The 16450-nt window shown below is 54.5% G+C and overlaps 1 protein-coding gene across 8 annotated transcripts in view; it reads right to left on the bottom strand.

Annotated features, from left to right (window-relative positions):
- Positions 1–16450, bottom strand: part of ATP2B2 (ATPase plasma membrane Ca2+ transporting 2) — a 115759-nt gene that overhangs the window by 64460 nt on the left and 34849 nt on the right. For all 8 annotated transcript variants that reach the window (XM_057555229.1, XM_007192572.3, XM_057555230.1 and 5 more), the window contains exons 3-4: positions 11542–11799; positions 10408–10533 (exon numbers count right to left, since the gene is read on the bottom strand). In XM_057555229.1, coding sequence (XP_057411212.1) covers positions 10408–10533; positions 11542–11799 — 384 coding nt within the window. The remainder of the gene's footprint in view (positions 1–10407; positions 10534–11541; positions 11800–16450) is intronic.

The raw sequence follows: 16450 nt of genomic DNA, 5'->3' as shown, positions 1-16450 counted from the left end.
TGGCCTGTCAGGTGCTCATTTTCTCCGATTTTCATTTTTACCACTCTGGCTAGAAAGCTCTCTACAATGCAGCATACAGTTTCTCCTTCAGCAGAGAACTAACAATCCAATCCTGCCTGGTGCAGGGTCTCCAGCCATCCCCAGGCCGCACAGGAAGAGCTATACCTGGTCTACCAGACAGACGGCCATGGCCACTGACCCCAGACACTACACGGCCCTGATGACTTGCTTCTTGAACTCCTTCTGCTGTTGAGAGATTTTCCTTCTTTCCCCTCAAGATCGATGGTCATTTCCTCCTGTTTTCAGTCTCACTTGTCACTAATGGCCTTCTCCTGGTCTCCCAATTTGCTTCAGACTTGAAGTCTAGGTGGACAAACTCATTAGAATTGTATCTAAAATAAGAGTCAAGAGGTTCTGAGTCAGGGCAAGAAGCACTTTCCTTAAAGCAAGGAATCTATTTTCACTTTTCAAGAGGTTTCACCCACCCCTTCCCTTTCCTTCTGGGATCTGAGAGATGTCTTGAGATTGTGTGTGTGTGTGTGTGTGTTTGCACACAGGCCTGTGTGTGTGTGCATGTGTGGTGTTCCAGCCTCTTGGCCTCCAGGATCTCAGGATCTTAAAATGCTTTACAGACAGACAGATACCCTCCAGTAAGTTCCTTTGAGGTGGTAAAGGTTGGTCTGTCCATCCATGATGGGTAAACCAAGTCATGAAGGCTCCCAGAGGCAGCACGGAGCCCAGCAAGCTGTACCAGAACCTGGGTTCTCAGGTGGTGAGCTCCTCAGCTGGCTCTTTGCCCATTCCCAGGCTCTTCTGTCCCCAAGCAGGGAACAGTGGGGACCACGGAATGAGCTCGGACACTGACTCCAGGCCGATCAGCCCAGGCCTGGTGTCTTCCCATCACAGACAGACCCTGAAGCACACTTACCCCACAAGGGGCACAAACAGGGAGAACCTGGGCCCAACTAAGGGACTTTGGGAACTACAATAACTCGCTGACAAAATGCTTTCTCATGCACGGGCTCAGCTTGTGTGGGAGCTGTCAGGATGAACTGTTAAATACCAGCAGTATTAGACAGAGGAGGAAACTGGGGCCCAGAGAGGTCACACGTGGGTGAGGGTGGGGTCACTGAAGATCTTTAAAGGTGAGGGTCGAACACACTTCAGTGCATTCACAGGGCGTAGATGGCAGGGATAGTAACGGGTGCTCCCTTCTGTAGGACCCCTACTCCGCTCCAGGCACTGTGCCCTAACCCTAACCCTAATCCTTCACTCGCAATCATCTCATTAGTCCTCATACTGGCCCTCGGTCGACAGAAGAGGAGATTGCGGGAGAAGTGGCTTGTCCAGAGTCACCAGCTGGTGAGGGACCGAGCCCTTGTCCGGTTGGTCACATATTGCTCTTCCCCAGGAAAAAAGGCTTCACACTCTGGTCTCAAACATGTCTGTGAAAAAGTTGGCTCTGCCTGGGTGGCGATGGAGAAGCTGTTCCCCACCTCCCCAGTCCTGGGCGGGATGGAAAAAGACACAGGGGGCCAATTTCCACCCAAGATAATCAGACCCCACATCACCTTCTAATCTAATCACTCCCATCTCAGCAGGGAGCTGGGGGCCCTGCACTGGGAGGCCAGGGAGGAGGGAGGAAGGAGGAGGAAGCCAGGGAGGTGGCCTCTGGCCACAACATGGGGACGCGGGGACATGGGGTGAAGGCACAGCATGCCCCCCACCCAGCCTCGATGAGCCCTGGTGAGTCCTCCAGGCCTCAGCATCAGATGGGCCAGAGAAGTTGGGGGCATCAAACTCCCCCTCTGGTCCTCCCTCCCTCTGTGCCCCAGCAGCACGCCCAGCCTTGGCTCTGACCACTGCCCCCCAGCTCAGACACCCCTCATAGCTCCCCAAAGTCCAAACACCTTGGTCAGCACCCCCTGGATCAGACCTCAACCTTCTTCCGGCCCTTGGACACTGATTCCCACACCGCGCCCTCTGCCCTGGGAGCAGCACAGCTCACGGGGCCTTTCTGTCCAGCCCTGCTCCCCAGCCCCATTCCCACCTCTGCTCACATAGTTATCGCCGCCTGAATGCCCTTCCCCCACCTCTTCTCCAAAATCTCCTCCTCAAGGCTCAGGACAAATGCCTCTCCTCTTAGGTGACTTCCCTGACCCCAACAAAAGGACACCTCTCTCCTCTGGACTGCCCCCCGGGGTTTCCCCTGGGGGTGCCTCCCAGCCCGGGGTCCCCACTAGCCTGTGAGCCCCTGGAGGGCAGGTTTGAGGGCGAGTCCTCTCCTCCTGCCACAGCGGAGGCTTGTAGCTGGAATCCAGCACCGTCCTCCCTGCTACCTCCTTTTTTGTATTTCCCATGGTGGACATGTATTACATTGATAATGCAGAATCCACACACCCTCAATAAGCCATCTTTATGGTTTCACAAGGGGTCAAATTCATCCAGCCCAGACGTCCTCCCCACACCTCCCTGGGCTGCCCCTGTCCCCTACTGGGACCTCACAGCTTGGCGGCCCCTCCTGCAGGAGGAAGGACAGAGTGGACCAGGTCACCCCAGGCTGCCACTCCCCAGCTCCAGGGTCCCCTGCAGGGGACAGTGTTTAACCCCAAGGGCTGCAGCTCCAGCAGTGGAGCCAGAGGCATGCAAGCCATGGGTCTTTGGGTGCGGACAGAGATGAGAACCTTTTGGGGACGGGGGCCCTGGCTGGGCCTTGCACCAGGCTCCCAAGTCCATGGTCCCTTGGGTACCATCCCGTAGCCTTCACCTCCTTATGCTCCCATGGAGCCCCTCAGAATACACAGCATGGGGGGTGGTTGACAGAGAGGACCCTAGGCTGAGGAGGAGGGGACCTGGGAACAAGTCTCGTGTCTGCTTCTGATGTGCTGTGTGACCTGAGGCCAACCCTCTCCTCTGTGGACCTCAGTTTTGTCCTCTGTAAAATGGGGAGGTCTGGCTTAGGTCACCACCTCTCAGGGGTGAAGTCTGGGCACCCTAGGTCCCAAGGAGATGAGGGCCACTCCTGGATGGGGTAGGGCAGCCTCCATTAAAAGGCAGCACCTCAGGGAGTTCTGATGGGCCAGCAGAGGCCTGAGCAGACAAACTGACCATGTGTCACCCCCTGCCAGGGCCACGCTTGTTCATGGGATGGACAAGTGTGGTGGAGTCCAGCTCTGTGCCGGGCTCTGGGGCCCAAGGGGCCTCTGGTGGTCCCTGCCCTCCAGGGGCTCACAGTCTAGTTGGGGTTGAGGGGAGCAGACAGGCACACACATCAGCAACAACAAAGGACAACAGAGACCCAAGGGTCCCTTGGCCGGCGGGGGACACAGCCCAGGCAAAGGGGGGAGATGGGACAGTGTGACGGCTGCGGATCAGCTGGGCTGAAGCTCAGAGCTCGTGAAGGGAGGGTGGCCTGAGTGGAGAGCTGCAGGGTTGGGTGTCTCCTCGGGGTTCAGTAGGGAGCCGCCGGAAGTATTCTGGGGGGAGGGAAGATGAGAACTAATATTTATGGAGGTTCCCCATGTACCCTGTACTATCTGAGCCCCTTTTCCCACTCGGTGGCCATGGTCCCCGGGTGAGGTCATTATCATCACCCGCATTTCACAGGGCATTGCTGGGGCAGCCGGGTGGCTCCCGGCTCCTGTTCTCTCTCCCTTGCTGGGAAGACTTGTGCACAAAGTCAGAGGCAGAGCTGTTTGGGGACACAGCCCCCAGGAGCGAGAGGGAGGCAGGCGAGCGGTGAGGGAGCTCTGTCAGCATCTAGCTCCCGCCCATCCGTCCATCTGTGAGCCAGAAAGGAGCTCGGGCCCAGGGAACACTGCGGGCTCCCACCAACGGGACGGCCTGTCCTGCCCCACCTGAACCTTCATCTCCATTCCCTGGAGATGACTTCTGCGGCCTCTGACCTGGCAGCTGAGTGTGGGCCAGAACTTTCCCAACTGCAGGCTCAAAGCGCATCTCTGCCTCAGACTTGCTGCAGGCCTGGTCCAGATGGCATCTCGGGGCCAAAGCCTCATGCGATGGCAAGTGGGGTGCACGGAGCCCCAGTTGGCAGAGCTAGAGGAGCCTAACTTTACAAAATGAAGCTTCTTAGCCCAGAGAGGGCAAATGGCTCACTGAGGTTGCATAGCACATGAGGCACAGGTAGGGGCTTAAACCCAGAGCTCCTCACTCTCCTGGTTTTGACTTCCTAAGCCTCTCTTTGGACAGGGAGAGGGGAGAGGTCGGACCTTCTAAAAGGTCTTTTCCTGGGGGTAGAGAAGGGAAGAAGGGATGGAGGCCTTCTCTGGGGATTATTACCTGCCTCTAACACAAGCACCAAGCAAAGCCAATGCGATTCCCATGCCAGACGCGGTTCTGTCATCAGTATTGTTATCAACGCAGTTAATAACAGTAATAACGCATGCTCACAGAGCATTAGACAGTCGGCAAAGCGTTTCAGGGCCCACAAGCCCGTCCCCCTCACAACAGCCCTGTGAGGTAGGTTTTAGTGCAGGCACAACCCCAAGCCCCTCCGCCCACCTGTGGCCTCTCTGGCTCAGAGAGGTTAAGCGATGGCCCAGGGTCACACAACTGTGAGCGGTGGAGCCGGGACTTGAACCCGTGCTCTATCCACTACACCCCGCTGCCTCTCATGGAGAAGAGGCAGGGTAGTGTAATGGAGAGAGCGCGGGCCGAGCGGCACACTGGGCCTTCCTGCGGTCACGGTGTTGTCCTAGGCTCCCTGGTGGCAGCGGCAGTGGTGGCAGGTCCGGCTCCCCGTGCCTGGCCTTCCGCTCGGCAGGCAGGGTGGACGGCAGGCCCGAGAGAGTTTGTCGATGTCCTGGGTAACCTCATGCTGTTCATGCTCTGGTTCCAGGGGTGATGGAGGAGGGTGGGCTCCTGCAGGGGGCCGAGCCAATGGCCCTACTGCTTTTGAGGACAGTCCCCACCCTGGCCCGCTGGCCCCCGTCCCTTCCACGGCCACATCGATGGTGCCTGGTTGTTGCTTTCCCCGTGGAATTCGCTATAAGGTGCTTCAAACAGGCCACGCCGCTGGGTAATGAAGTCACAGGGTCCTCGGAGGCGAGCTCGCGTGTGGGCGCTAGGAGGCTGCAGGGCTGGAGTCTCGCTCTGGCCCTGGCCTCGGTGGGGCTTTACACGCCTGCTTGGGGCCTCAGTTTCCCCAGCTGCAAATCGAGACCAGACCACGGTTCTCTAGGGATCTGTGAGTCCCCTGACAGGCTGTAAGGTGACAAGTCTGGACATTTACTTCTCATAAGAGGGATTATTGCTTTCATGGGACTCTCATGGGGGTTCATGACCCAGGCGGGTTAAAAACCACTGGCCTTCCAGGAAAGGCAAAAGAAGACTGAGGACCTGCTCTGTGTTAAAGGAGGCTGAAGAGGCAGGACATCTAAATGCCACATGGCATCCTACGCTGGCTCCCAGCCTGGGGGACACTGTGGGAACAGTTGGCACACGTGAATATGGATGGTATGTCGGGTATCAGTACTGCATCAATGTTTCCTGAATTGACCGCTGTGCTGTGGTTACGCACGAGGATCCCTTTTCTTGGGAGACACACCTGAAGTAGGAAGAGGCCCTGACGAAGGAGAGAGTGAGGCTCCTGAGGGCAAGGGCGGCACGATGGCAACAGCAGCTGAACCAGAGGGGAGGCCATTCAGACGTTCATTGTACTAGTCCTGCAACTTTTCTGAAAGTTTGAAATTACATTAAAATACAAAACTAAGAAAAAAAATAGGCCGAGGTCAGAGTCTGTATTCCAGGGCCCACCCATAGGTTGTCTGACCCACACAGGCTTTTGAAAAATTGGAATTTCTTCCCAATGTCTTAAACATCAGGAGATTGACCTGAAAAATCTGAATCTCTTGCTCCCTTTGCAGAGAGTGGACTTCGCAGCCACACAGGTGGCATGTCCACAAGCAGCAGGGGAAGTACGTGAGTGCTTGGTTTGGCGCCCACACTCCCCCTGCCTTACCCCGTGGACGTGGGGACCTGCGATTTCTGCACATTTCTACTCTGCCTGGGCTGAAGCCACTGCAGACATCGGCCTGGGGGACGAGCTCCAGGCCTTTAGGATTTCCTTTGTGCCCTCAGCTTTGGAGACATCTGAATCTTTCTGAAGGCTGGTCTGTCCCCATTTGTCAGATGGGGAGACTGAGGTCCTGATGGGCAGAGGTCACAGCGGGAGCCAATGCAGGGCTGGAACCTGGAGGTTCTGCCTCCAAAGGTGTGTTCATTCCACACCACACAGCATCTCACACATGCACCATTCACAGAGGACAGTCACATCTGTCCAGGCATGTGGTCCCCACAACAGCCCTGTGGGGTAGGCAGGGGGGAAGGGCTCCTCACTGGTTCACTGCACAGACACAGACGTGGAGGCTTAGAGAGGAAGGGACTTTCCAGGGTCAAAGGTCGGGCATGGCAGGCCACCTGATCCAGAACTGAGCGTTCTTTGCCTTCCTCTAGGCTGAGCTAGTGTGCCAGATGCCACGTGGGGGTTTCTGAACTACCATGAGGACCCTACAGGTGCCCCCAGCATGGTCCCTCTGTGTTTTCTGAGGGTCATCTGATCAGAAGGCCCAGCAAAGCCACCAGCACAGGGGAAGGGTCTGAGATGTCTGGTCACGTGAGAGTCCAAATGGCAGTTATGCAGGGTTCAGAGCACTGGGGAAGACAGCAATCCAGGGGAACCCCCTGGAGGAGGCAGGCTCGGGCAGGCTGAAGGTGGGGAGGAGCTGGATGGTGGAGAGACAGGGCCAGCCCAGAGACGGGGAAAGGGGACACATTCAAGAAGAAGGAAGGGAGGGGAAAGGGACATGTAAGCTGGGGTTACTCTCCCATTTTACAAGAGAGAAAATGGAGGCTCAGAAAGGGTAAGAAGATTGTCCAGGGTCTCCCAGCCAGTGAAGGGCAGAGTCGGGATGTGAATCCAGGCTATTTCACTCCCAAGTCCAGGCTCCGTCCGAGGAACAGGGAAGGGAACCAGCCTACCGTGAGCATCCCTCCGGCAGCACTGTGCTAGGTAGGGGCCTCACCTACATCACACACCAGGACGTCACCGTTGTCCTCACAGGTAAACTGAGGCTCAGAGAAGTGAAGCGACATGCCCAAGGCCACACAGCAAGTTCACTTCAGAGCCCAGATCTGGCTCAGCCTGCCCAACTCTGCTCTTTCTACAACGCAGCGCAGCCTCCCTCCTCACTCTGGCAGACAGTGCCTGAGCCCTAAGGTGTGCAGGGCCTGGGGTGGAGCTGGGCTGATCTCCTGACAGCCTCAGGCTTGGGCTCCCACCCTCTTGGACCGGCCAAGGATGGAAGGGGCCCATAAAAGTGAGACCTGTTCGATTTGTTTGGGTGGCGGGACTGTGGATGGTTTTGCTCTTTATTTTATTTGAGATGCTTTGCGCAGCACAAAACTCAATCAGCATGATGAGGCTGTGCCCGAATGGGCCGAGTGCAGTGTGACGTCACAGGCTAATGCATGGGTCCCAGGTGGCACAGGGCAGGGGTGGTCAGGGAAGACTTCGTGGAGGAGGTGGGACTGAGCAGATGGGCAGGAGTTAAATGTGCAATGGGGAACGGAGAGAGCCGTGTGGGAGGAGGGAATGGCCTCAGCAGAGGCAGGGCAGAAGGAAGGAAACAAGGCGGGTCTATAGCAGAGGTGCAGGTGAGGACAGGTGCACTGAATCTGTGACTCTCACCGCAGGGAGAAGCACTGAATGCAACGCCCATTCAGGGTTTCGGCCTCCTCTACAACAGACCCACCCATAGCCTGTCCAGGCCCTGCTCACACACAATCAGTGACGGGGAACTCACTACCATACAGGCAGCCTCTTTTGTTCCTAGAATGGTTCTGACTGTTACAGAATTCTTCTCTTTCCAATTAGATTGCTTTCCATTGGGCTGACCATGCCCCTTTCTCACTGTCTTTTCCCCAGGAGCCTGGGCTAAGCCACTGCCCTCCCTCTCCACCACGCAGCTGGGTTTCTGAGTGTCAGTACTGCAGCTCACGGTCAAGTTTCATTTTCTTGAGTCTAGTTCACCCTGCACTCTGGCCATCTTTGTGGGTACTGACTCTTGCTTTCTCTTTGTCAGCCTTCCTGGACTTGTGGTCTCTGTGAACTTGATGGGCATACGTTCCATACTGCAACAGGACAGAGCTCCAGGGAAGGCTGCTAGAAACCTTTCACCAGACTGCCAGCAGTTCAAGAGTCAGCACAAACTGACCGAAATCCCCTGGCCTCAGCACAGTCTTCTCCATCTTGCCCACAAAGACACCACAGGAGACCTTGGCTCCTGTTTCCTGACATCCAGAGGCCCAGGGTCTACTCCATTTGCCTGGGCTTCCAGCCAGATGGATAGATCGAGACTAGAGTGGTTGATTCCACTTCAGCTGGCCAGTCGACTTCCCATCCATCTCTGCCCTGTTGCTCTTTCCCAGCGTCTTTGCACCTGTGCCCACCTCTGTGGCTGGTTGCTCATGCTTCAGGTCAGTGATCCTGAACAATTTTCTCTCCCCAGCCTCCTGCCAGGGAACCATCCCTCCTCTCCTTCCTCCAAACTGTCTGGAACCTTCATCACTCATCCACTCAGGCCTAGCGCCTCCCCTCGACTTCCACTGATCCTCATGACCCACCCGGCCACTTCTCCCAAGGATGCTCACCTCTCTGACAACCACTTCAGCCCAGAGGTCAGAACCAGGGCCACAGGGCAATGACCATTCACTGAGCTCTCATGTGGCTCTAAGTTCCAAGAGGGCATTTGAGGCTTTCCATGCTCACTTGGTCAGACCCCCCGGGGCCTTTGCACTCGCTATCCTTTTTCCTAGAATGTTCTTTCTTCTCATTGTTCTGGTTTTAGCTCAAATGCAACCTCTTCAGACAGGCTTTTCCCTGATCAACTAAGATTCCCGTCCCCTTCCTCAGGGTCTCTATCTCACTATAATGGTGTAATGTCTTCACCTGACTTATCACTATCTGAAATTATGTTACATATCTGCTTGTTTGTTCCTTCCTTGTCTGTCTCTTTTACTAGATTCTAAGCTCCAGGAGGGCAGGAACCTTGTTTGTCTCATTAATCACTGGCACACAGTAGGTGCTTAATAAATGTTGGTTGGACAGTTCTTGATAATAAATGCCCCAGACCTAATTCTCACTCCTTTTTACCATCATACCCTGCAGACATGCTGCTCCTCCTCTGTATTTCTAGGAAATCCCGCTGCGCCTCTGCTAGGAGGGCCCTTTCTCCACAACTCTGCTTGGTGGGCTCCTACTCACCCCTTAAAACCCAGCTCAATTCCACCTCTCTGGATAGTTCTGTTCTGTTGGTTTTCTCACACCTTCCTCACTCCTCTACTGTGGAATTAGCTGTCTGCTGGTCTGCTTCCCCCAGCTTACTCAAGCTGGGGGCTTCCAAGGCCAGGGAATGAGTCTGTATCATCATGGAAGCGAGGGCCCAGGGCCTGGCCCAGAGCAACTGCTCAAAGGATGTTTGCTGAGCACTGCTGGACAATAAAGCCTTTTTGCTGTCCCTGCTTGGAGGGGGGGTATTTCACCTGTCTGGTGCCTTACCTGTGCAGGGTCTCCCCTCCTCTCTTGCCCCCTGCAGCAGCCAGACTGAGATCTTAAAAATGTAAACATGATCAGCTTACTGCTGATTCCAGAGAATCCTCATCATACTCAGAAAATTTATAAACTCCTGACCATGGCGCACAAGGTCTCCCTCTTGCTCATGGTCCTGCCTCAGGGCCTTTGCACTTGCTACTCCTGCTCCCTGCTATACTCTTTCCCTGGAAAGTTGCAAGACCAGCTCCTTTTCATCATTCACACCTCAGCTCACATGTGGCCTCCCTGACCTCCCCAACCACCTGCACTCCATTGCCCTGCTTTTTTTTCATCCTATACCTATTACCCTCTGGAATTTTTACATTGTCTGTCTCTCCACACTACACTACAAGCTCCTCAAGGCTGGGGTCTCATCTGCCTTGTACGCTGTTGTGTCCCCAGCCTCCAGCCCAATGCCTGGCACACAGCAGGCATCTAAAGTAGGCATCACCAGACTGATTCTTTCTCATCCCTAACGAGAACAGGCTTCCATGTTCGACTTTTCAGAGAATCAACTTACTAAAAGGTAAGTTTCACGGGGGCAGGAATTCGTTGTCAGTTTTATTCACTGTGCTCGCCCCAGAGCCTGGAGTGCTGCTGAGAGCACAGTAGGCTCAATGTACGACTGCAGGGGAAAAGGGAGGGAGTTCTCGTTTGGGGCCGAGTTGGCCAGAGGTCCGGAGACAAGGACCAAAGTCTCGGAGACCCTCCAGCTTCATAACGGGGACATGGATGCCCCCTGGGCATGGGGGCAGGAACCGGCAACGGGAGTGAGCCCACCGTGGGCCACAGCTCACCTGACAGCAGCATGGGGTCCTTGTCCACAGACTTGCGCACCTGGTCAGACTCCCCGGTCAGGGAGCTTTCATCGATCTTGAGGTCATTGCCCTGGATGAAGAGTCCATCTGCAGGGAGGAGGTCGCCTGGTAGGAAGAAGGGGGAGGGGGTCAGTCAGCAGGGTCTCAGGTGGCTGGAGAGGCTGCAATATTCTCTTCAAGGCATGATTACAAGGAAGGGTCACCCTTGGGAACCGGCTGCCTAGAGTTCCCAGGACACAGGAACCAAGACGGCGCCCATCACAGGACAATAGGCAGCTGCAGCCTGGGGCCAGGGTGAAGGGCATGAGGCCTGGAGGGCTGGGGTTAGGTCCCGCAATAATCCTAGCTTGGGTGGGCATGTCCTTCAGTTTATAAAGTGCTTCCCTTGGCATGGCATGGATTTGGGGCCCAGGTTTCTCAATGATTCAATCTTCTCTGGTCTCAACTATGTGTTGGGGAAATTCTTTTGGAAGGGATTAATCTCTCTTGACTAGGCTGAAGAGCCCCCAAGACAGGCATGTTATCAGAGGAAACCAAGCCCCCTAGGGCCGAGTGAGGAGAGGCCTGCCAATCTTTCCCCCATCTTCGGCCTCTACTTACCTAGGACATATCTCATCTAAATCCCCTTTGGCACCAGCCTGCTCACTTTCTCCATGGCAGCATCACAGGCCTAGAATGTTCGCTCATCCATGTCCACTCCCTATAACACCTTCTCTAGCCCAACAACCATCCATTAACAGCCAAATCAGAGGTGGGAAGTGGATTTCACCTCATCAACCCATTCTGAGTGTTAGTGGTCCTTGGAGTGTTATATTGAGAAGGCGCCTGAGGATGTATCTAGGCTTTGAGCTGAGATTGATTAGTAATGTCTGCTAAGGGTAGAAGTCTGGAGAGTTGTGGTACGTGTGCCATGTATTTGCCATTTCTGATTTAAATGGATTCTGGAATCTTACCGCCAGAAAGGAGCCTTCCACCTCTCCAAGGAACTCAGAAGACAACCTGGCTTGGGCTCAGCCTTCAGAAATCCACCCCCTGCCCTGGGCCAGCCTCTCTGGGTCCCACCTGTGCCCAGATGCCAGCTCCAGCATGTGGCTCTGTGGTTGGGTCACTTACCATATTTGACCTGGGCGATATCCCCAACCACGATCTCAGCCACAGGGATCTGGACCACCTGGCCAGCCCGGACCACGGTGAACTTCTGCTCCTGTTCAATGCGGCTCTGCAGGCCCCGGAACTGTTTCTCTTTGCTCCAGTCATTGAAGGCCGTGACCAGGACCACGCAGATGACCGAGAGGAGGATGGCGGCCCCCTCGATCCAGCCCGCCTCCGCCTCCCCTTCATCTTCTGCCCCCGCCTGGGCCGTTGCACATCCTGCAGAGAGCAGAAGGAAGCAGGTGGGGTGGGTCAGCCAGGCAGAAGGGGCCTCACAGCAATCCACAGTGCAAGTGCTTTAGGGTCTAAAATGCAGTTTTGCTGATGTCCTTTCCTTCCCTACTTCCAGCAACTGTGAGGCAGGTTTCTAGGCTGGGGCGGGAGCCATAGTGCTGGACCTGCCCTCCAACAAGCTGGTCTGGATCCTGCTGCTGCCCCTCTGTGGTCCTGGGTAAGCCTTCCCTAAGCTTTGGTGTCCTTATCTGCAAAATGGGGGTCACTGAGACCACCTTCTAGACTCAAGGGGAGGAAGGCAAAAGCTCCAGCCTCTGCTTAGCACACAGGAGGTTCTTACTCAGCCCTTGTTGGATTTGAGCCCCGACTACACAGTGAGGACATCGACACCCCGAGCCACTTGTCTGATCCACAGTGACCCTCCACCCCACACCCTTGCACCACTGAACCGCCAGGTCTGGGCCCCACATTGCTTAAGGCCTGCCAGACCCACCATGTGAAAAAGAAAAAGAAGACACCAGACACATTTGATGCCAAGGCCTCGGACTTGAAGGACCTGAAGGCAGGTCCCGCCCACGCAGTGCTGAGCCCTAGGGCCTTTCCAAGCCCCTCCGCACATCCCGTCTCCCGCATCCCCACAAGGATCCGGAAAGTGAGAGGTATTACCCCCATGAACAGATGTGGAAACTGAGGCCCAGAGAGGTGAGTGCCACACCAGGACTGGCCTAGGCCCTTCCTTCCAATGGGCAGGGGTTGGGGGGCGGAGAACGGGTCTCTCCATGGGCGGTGACTGGGAGCAGCACCTGACCATCCACTCCTAGAAAACTCAGAGTGGGCCCCTTCCACCGGGGCTGGGCCCTGACTGGGCCATTCGCAAGGCCTGCTGTGTGCCAGGCATTCACCTTAATCCTCCAGCTGGCTGCGAGGAGAGAAGCGGTTCAGAGAGGGAGAGCAACTCAGCCAAGATCACACAGCAGATCTGGAGTTTCAATCCAGGCCTGGAATCTGACACCGGACCTGGCCTGCCCACTATCCCTGAGCCCAGCAGTCCTCTCTGCCACACGCTGGCCTCACTGGGAAAGTAGAAAATGTTGCCAAAGACCCGTGGTCGACTGTCTGGAAGTCTAATTCAGTCCCAAGGAAGAGAGAACAGCAGTTTCAAGAGTCCCCAGCATGACTCTCTGGGAAACCAGGGGTCGAAAGCAACATGACCAGAAGGCCAGGTGGTACCAGGGAATGTTTTCTGGCTCTCAGCTCCTGGAAGGGTCAAGGCTCAGCTGGTGGGCCCACGCTTGGGATGGTACAGAGTCACTGCAGGCCGGCAGTGTCACTAGAAAATGCCACATCTTTCGCTGAACCAGCCACTCTTCATCGGCTAATAAACAACTATACCACTGTGTGGGGTCCTCAAAGCCGCTTTTCTTTTCTTTGGGAATTTCAGACTTTTCCAATAATTTTAAACTGTTTAACTGAACCAGCCTTTGGTGGTGATGATAATCATTATCATGTGACGATAACTGGCATCGGGCTAGCTCGGAGTTCAGATCCCAGCTGTGTGCCCGGAGCTAGCTGCTTAACCACTGTGCCCTGGTTTTCTCATCTGCAAAACTGGGGTAATGACAGGTGCTCCCTCCGAGGTGGTGGTGAGGCCTGGGGAGAGGCTGTACGTAAAGCACCTGATGCAGCGAGCACACAGTAAACACTCAGTGTCAGGGTGGCTTCTTGTCCAGCACGTGATGCCATCACACAGGCAGCCTGAATGGGGCCTCGAGCCCCACGCGTCAGAGGGGATCCAGCTGGACTTCAGAACCGCGTGAAGATGGGAGGAGGGGAACTAGGGTGCCCCTCTACTAGTGAACGACACCAGTGAAATCCCCCAAACTGGGAAACACAGGTGAACCTTGCTAAATAGAAACCCAGTACATGGAGATGCATTCTCTTGGACTTCAGGGGAGTGACTCAAGATACAGAGCTCAGTGCTTCTCCTTCTGGGACTTTTGTTATCCCCTGCCCCTGCCACATGCTCTGTAAGTGGGAAGGCTGTTTTTTCCCTGTCCTGTGCTTCATCAACGGCCCCCCGCTTTAGTAACTGAAACGTTTAGGACACTTAGAGACAGTCCAGGACAATGAAAAGCCTTTGGGCTCTGGAACTGGAAAGACATGGCTTCAAATCCAGGCTCTGCTGTGTGATCTTGGGTGAGTGACTTGGCCTCTCTGAGTCTCAGTTTGGACAGCTATAAAGTGGGATGACCCCAGGGACTTTGTGAACCCAGGGCTTAGTAAGGGCCTGGCATGTGGTGAGTACACGGCAGACATTGGTCCTCTCCTTTTCATGAGCTTCTCTCTTTGGACTGACTTCTGAGAGCCAAGGGCATGGTAGCTGAGTGGGTCCACACCCTGCTACCTTGACTCCAAGCCCTGGCTGCTGCCCTTGCTGATTCAATACCAAGGAGCCCTCTGGGCCCTTGAGGGCACTCACTTGGCCAGCAAAAGCCCATCAGCTTTTTGAGAACTGTCTGGTGATTACATGGTGCCCTGGGATGGCAAGAAAGTAGGGATGCAGATTGCTTAAGCTATTGGGAGCCACCAAACCCTGAAAACAACTCCTGCTGCTCTGATGCAACTAAGGGAAAGAGATGAGAAAGAGGAAGAAAGAGGGGCATGGGTAGGCCCTGCTGAGGTCTCCTCTGGGGCTCCCTTGGACTGGGGCAGGGACAAGATCTGGAGATTGTGACCACAGGGTCTGGGAAACCTGCAGCTGCCCTCCCTGGACCCAGGGTTTTCTAGGGTGTGGCCGCATACTGTCTGTGTGACCTTGGGGAATCCACTTGGCCTCTCTGGGCTTCCCTCTAGTTGTTCATCAGTAAAATGGGGAAACTACTTTCTAGGTGGTTAGCAGGGCCTAGCATCGAATAAGGACTCTCAAAACTGGTCAAGCCACAAACATTTTCTAAGCACCTACTATGTGCCGGTCACTCTGCTGGCACTCTGGCACTAGGGGAGCTGTCACAGGCAGGGAGTTGGAAGCATGGGGTATGCCTATCCCAGCCCTGCCACAAAAGTGCTGTGTGACCTCTGACAAGTGTCTGGAGGTCTCTGAGCCAAGAAAGCAAACAGGGAAGGGCTATGTGTGCTGCAAGGCAGTCTAGAGCCTGTTAGTTCATCACCAGCGTCGTTTTATACATAACTGATGCAGCCTGAGTCTGACATGGCAGGGGGTGGTCCAGGCAACATGGAAGGTCCAGACCTCAGGGCTCAGGCCAGGGCCTGGGTGTTGGGGAGGAGGAAGCACAGTCACGAAGTGCAGGAACTTCATTCTGTGGGACTAGAGTGTGTGCATCTGCCCTCATCAACTGAGTGTGGCCTGAGCTAGTGTCTCAGCTGGAGGAAGGGAGGGGCAGTAGAAAGAACCAGAAGCCTTGGGTTTAAAATCCAGCCCTACTGTCTAAAAGCTGTGTGACCTTAGGCAAGTCCTTCCCCTCTCTGGGCCTTGGCTCCCACCTCTCTAAGATGGAGGTGATCCCAGCCATCTGTGTGCAGGGCTGTGGGAAGGCTCCTCCTGGTACAGCCTGGGAGCCTGATCCAGGTTCCCACTGCACCCCGTCTATCATCTGCCTGCTGAGTTCTAATCTTGCACTAAATTGGGTCACATGAGGTCACTTCTCCGGGTGGCACTGACTCAACCTGGTCACTCTCTGAGAAAACGTAGCCGAGGGATAGAAGCGTGGGCTCGGGAGCTGGAACGCCTTGGTCTGAGTCACGGTTCTGCCGCTTCCCAAAGTCTGACCTCCCAAGTCATTTACCATCTCAGGGCCTTGGTTTCCTGGGTAATAATAGCACCTGCCCACGGGGTTGTTGTGAGGGTCAAGTGAGGATCAAATGAACTTTTACCCTAAAAGCTTCCAACTAGCTGTGGCTCTAAAAATAGTAGGAATTACCCTTCTTATTATGCTTTGTGTTGCACCCTTAGCTTTGTTCAAGGCTCATGCAAGTAGCCATGTACCATCTTCTTCTATATTTTCTGGAAAACTTCTGCAAAGAATGTTGCCCATTATGCATCTCTCATAATATCCTATGTGAAAGTTCATCCCAGAATTCATTGTCAGGGGACATGCTATCTTCCTAAAGAACTACCTTTCCTCCTTGTTGATTACTTGAGCTATGCAAATCATCCTAATTCACTTTCTGCTTTGGCTGCCAGGAAGTTCAAAGTCAAATTTATATCTCAATCGTGGTAGCAAATTTATTTGCTTTAAACCCTCTTTGGAAAGAGGTCATGCAAAAAAAAGAAATCAGCTAGTAATATTAGGTATAAAATTGAGGTAGTTGGCCAGAGAGACTTGGCTATCCAGTTTCTCAGAAAACTCTGGCCTGGGAGGGGGTGTGGTGACAGCTGTTCAAGGAACCTCAGAGACCACTTTCTCACTTGGGGAAAGGAGGCCCATAAGGGTTATTTCTTACATGCTTTTCACTTTTTATTCGCTTGCCTGAAGCAGTGACCCTAGTAGGATTATCTACTTACACAGCACATTGATTAGGAAATGTCTGATTATAATTAATAACAAGGAAAAGTGTTTACACTTTTCTACTAACGCCAAATCAGATTATAAAAAGCTAACAAAAAAAAATATGTGAT

The sequence above is a fragment of the Balaenoptera acutorostrata genome, chromosome 10, assembly GCF_949987535.1.
Source record: "Balaenoptera acutorostrata chromosome 10, mBalAcu1.1, whole genome shotgun sequence".
In the NCBI taxonomy this organism is placed as follows: Eukaryota; Metazoa; Chordata; class Mammalia; order Artiodactyla; family Balaenopteridae; genus Balaenoptera; species Balaenoptera acutorostrata.
Note: the sequence above shows the minus strand (reverse complement) of the source record. Positions and strands in the feature narration are given on the sequence as shown.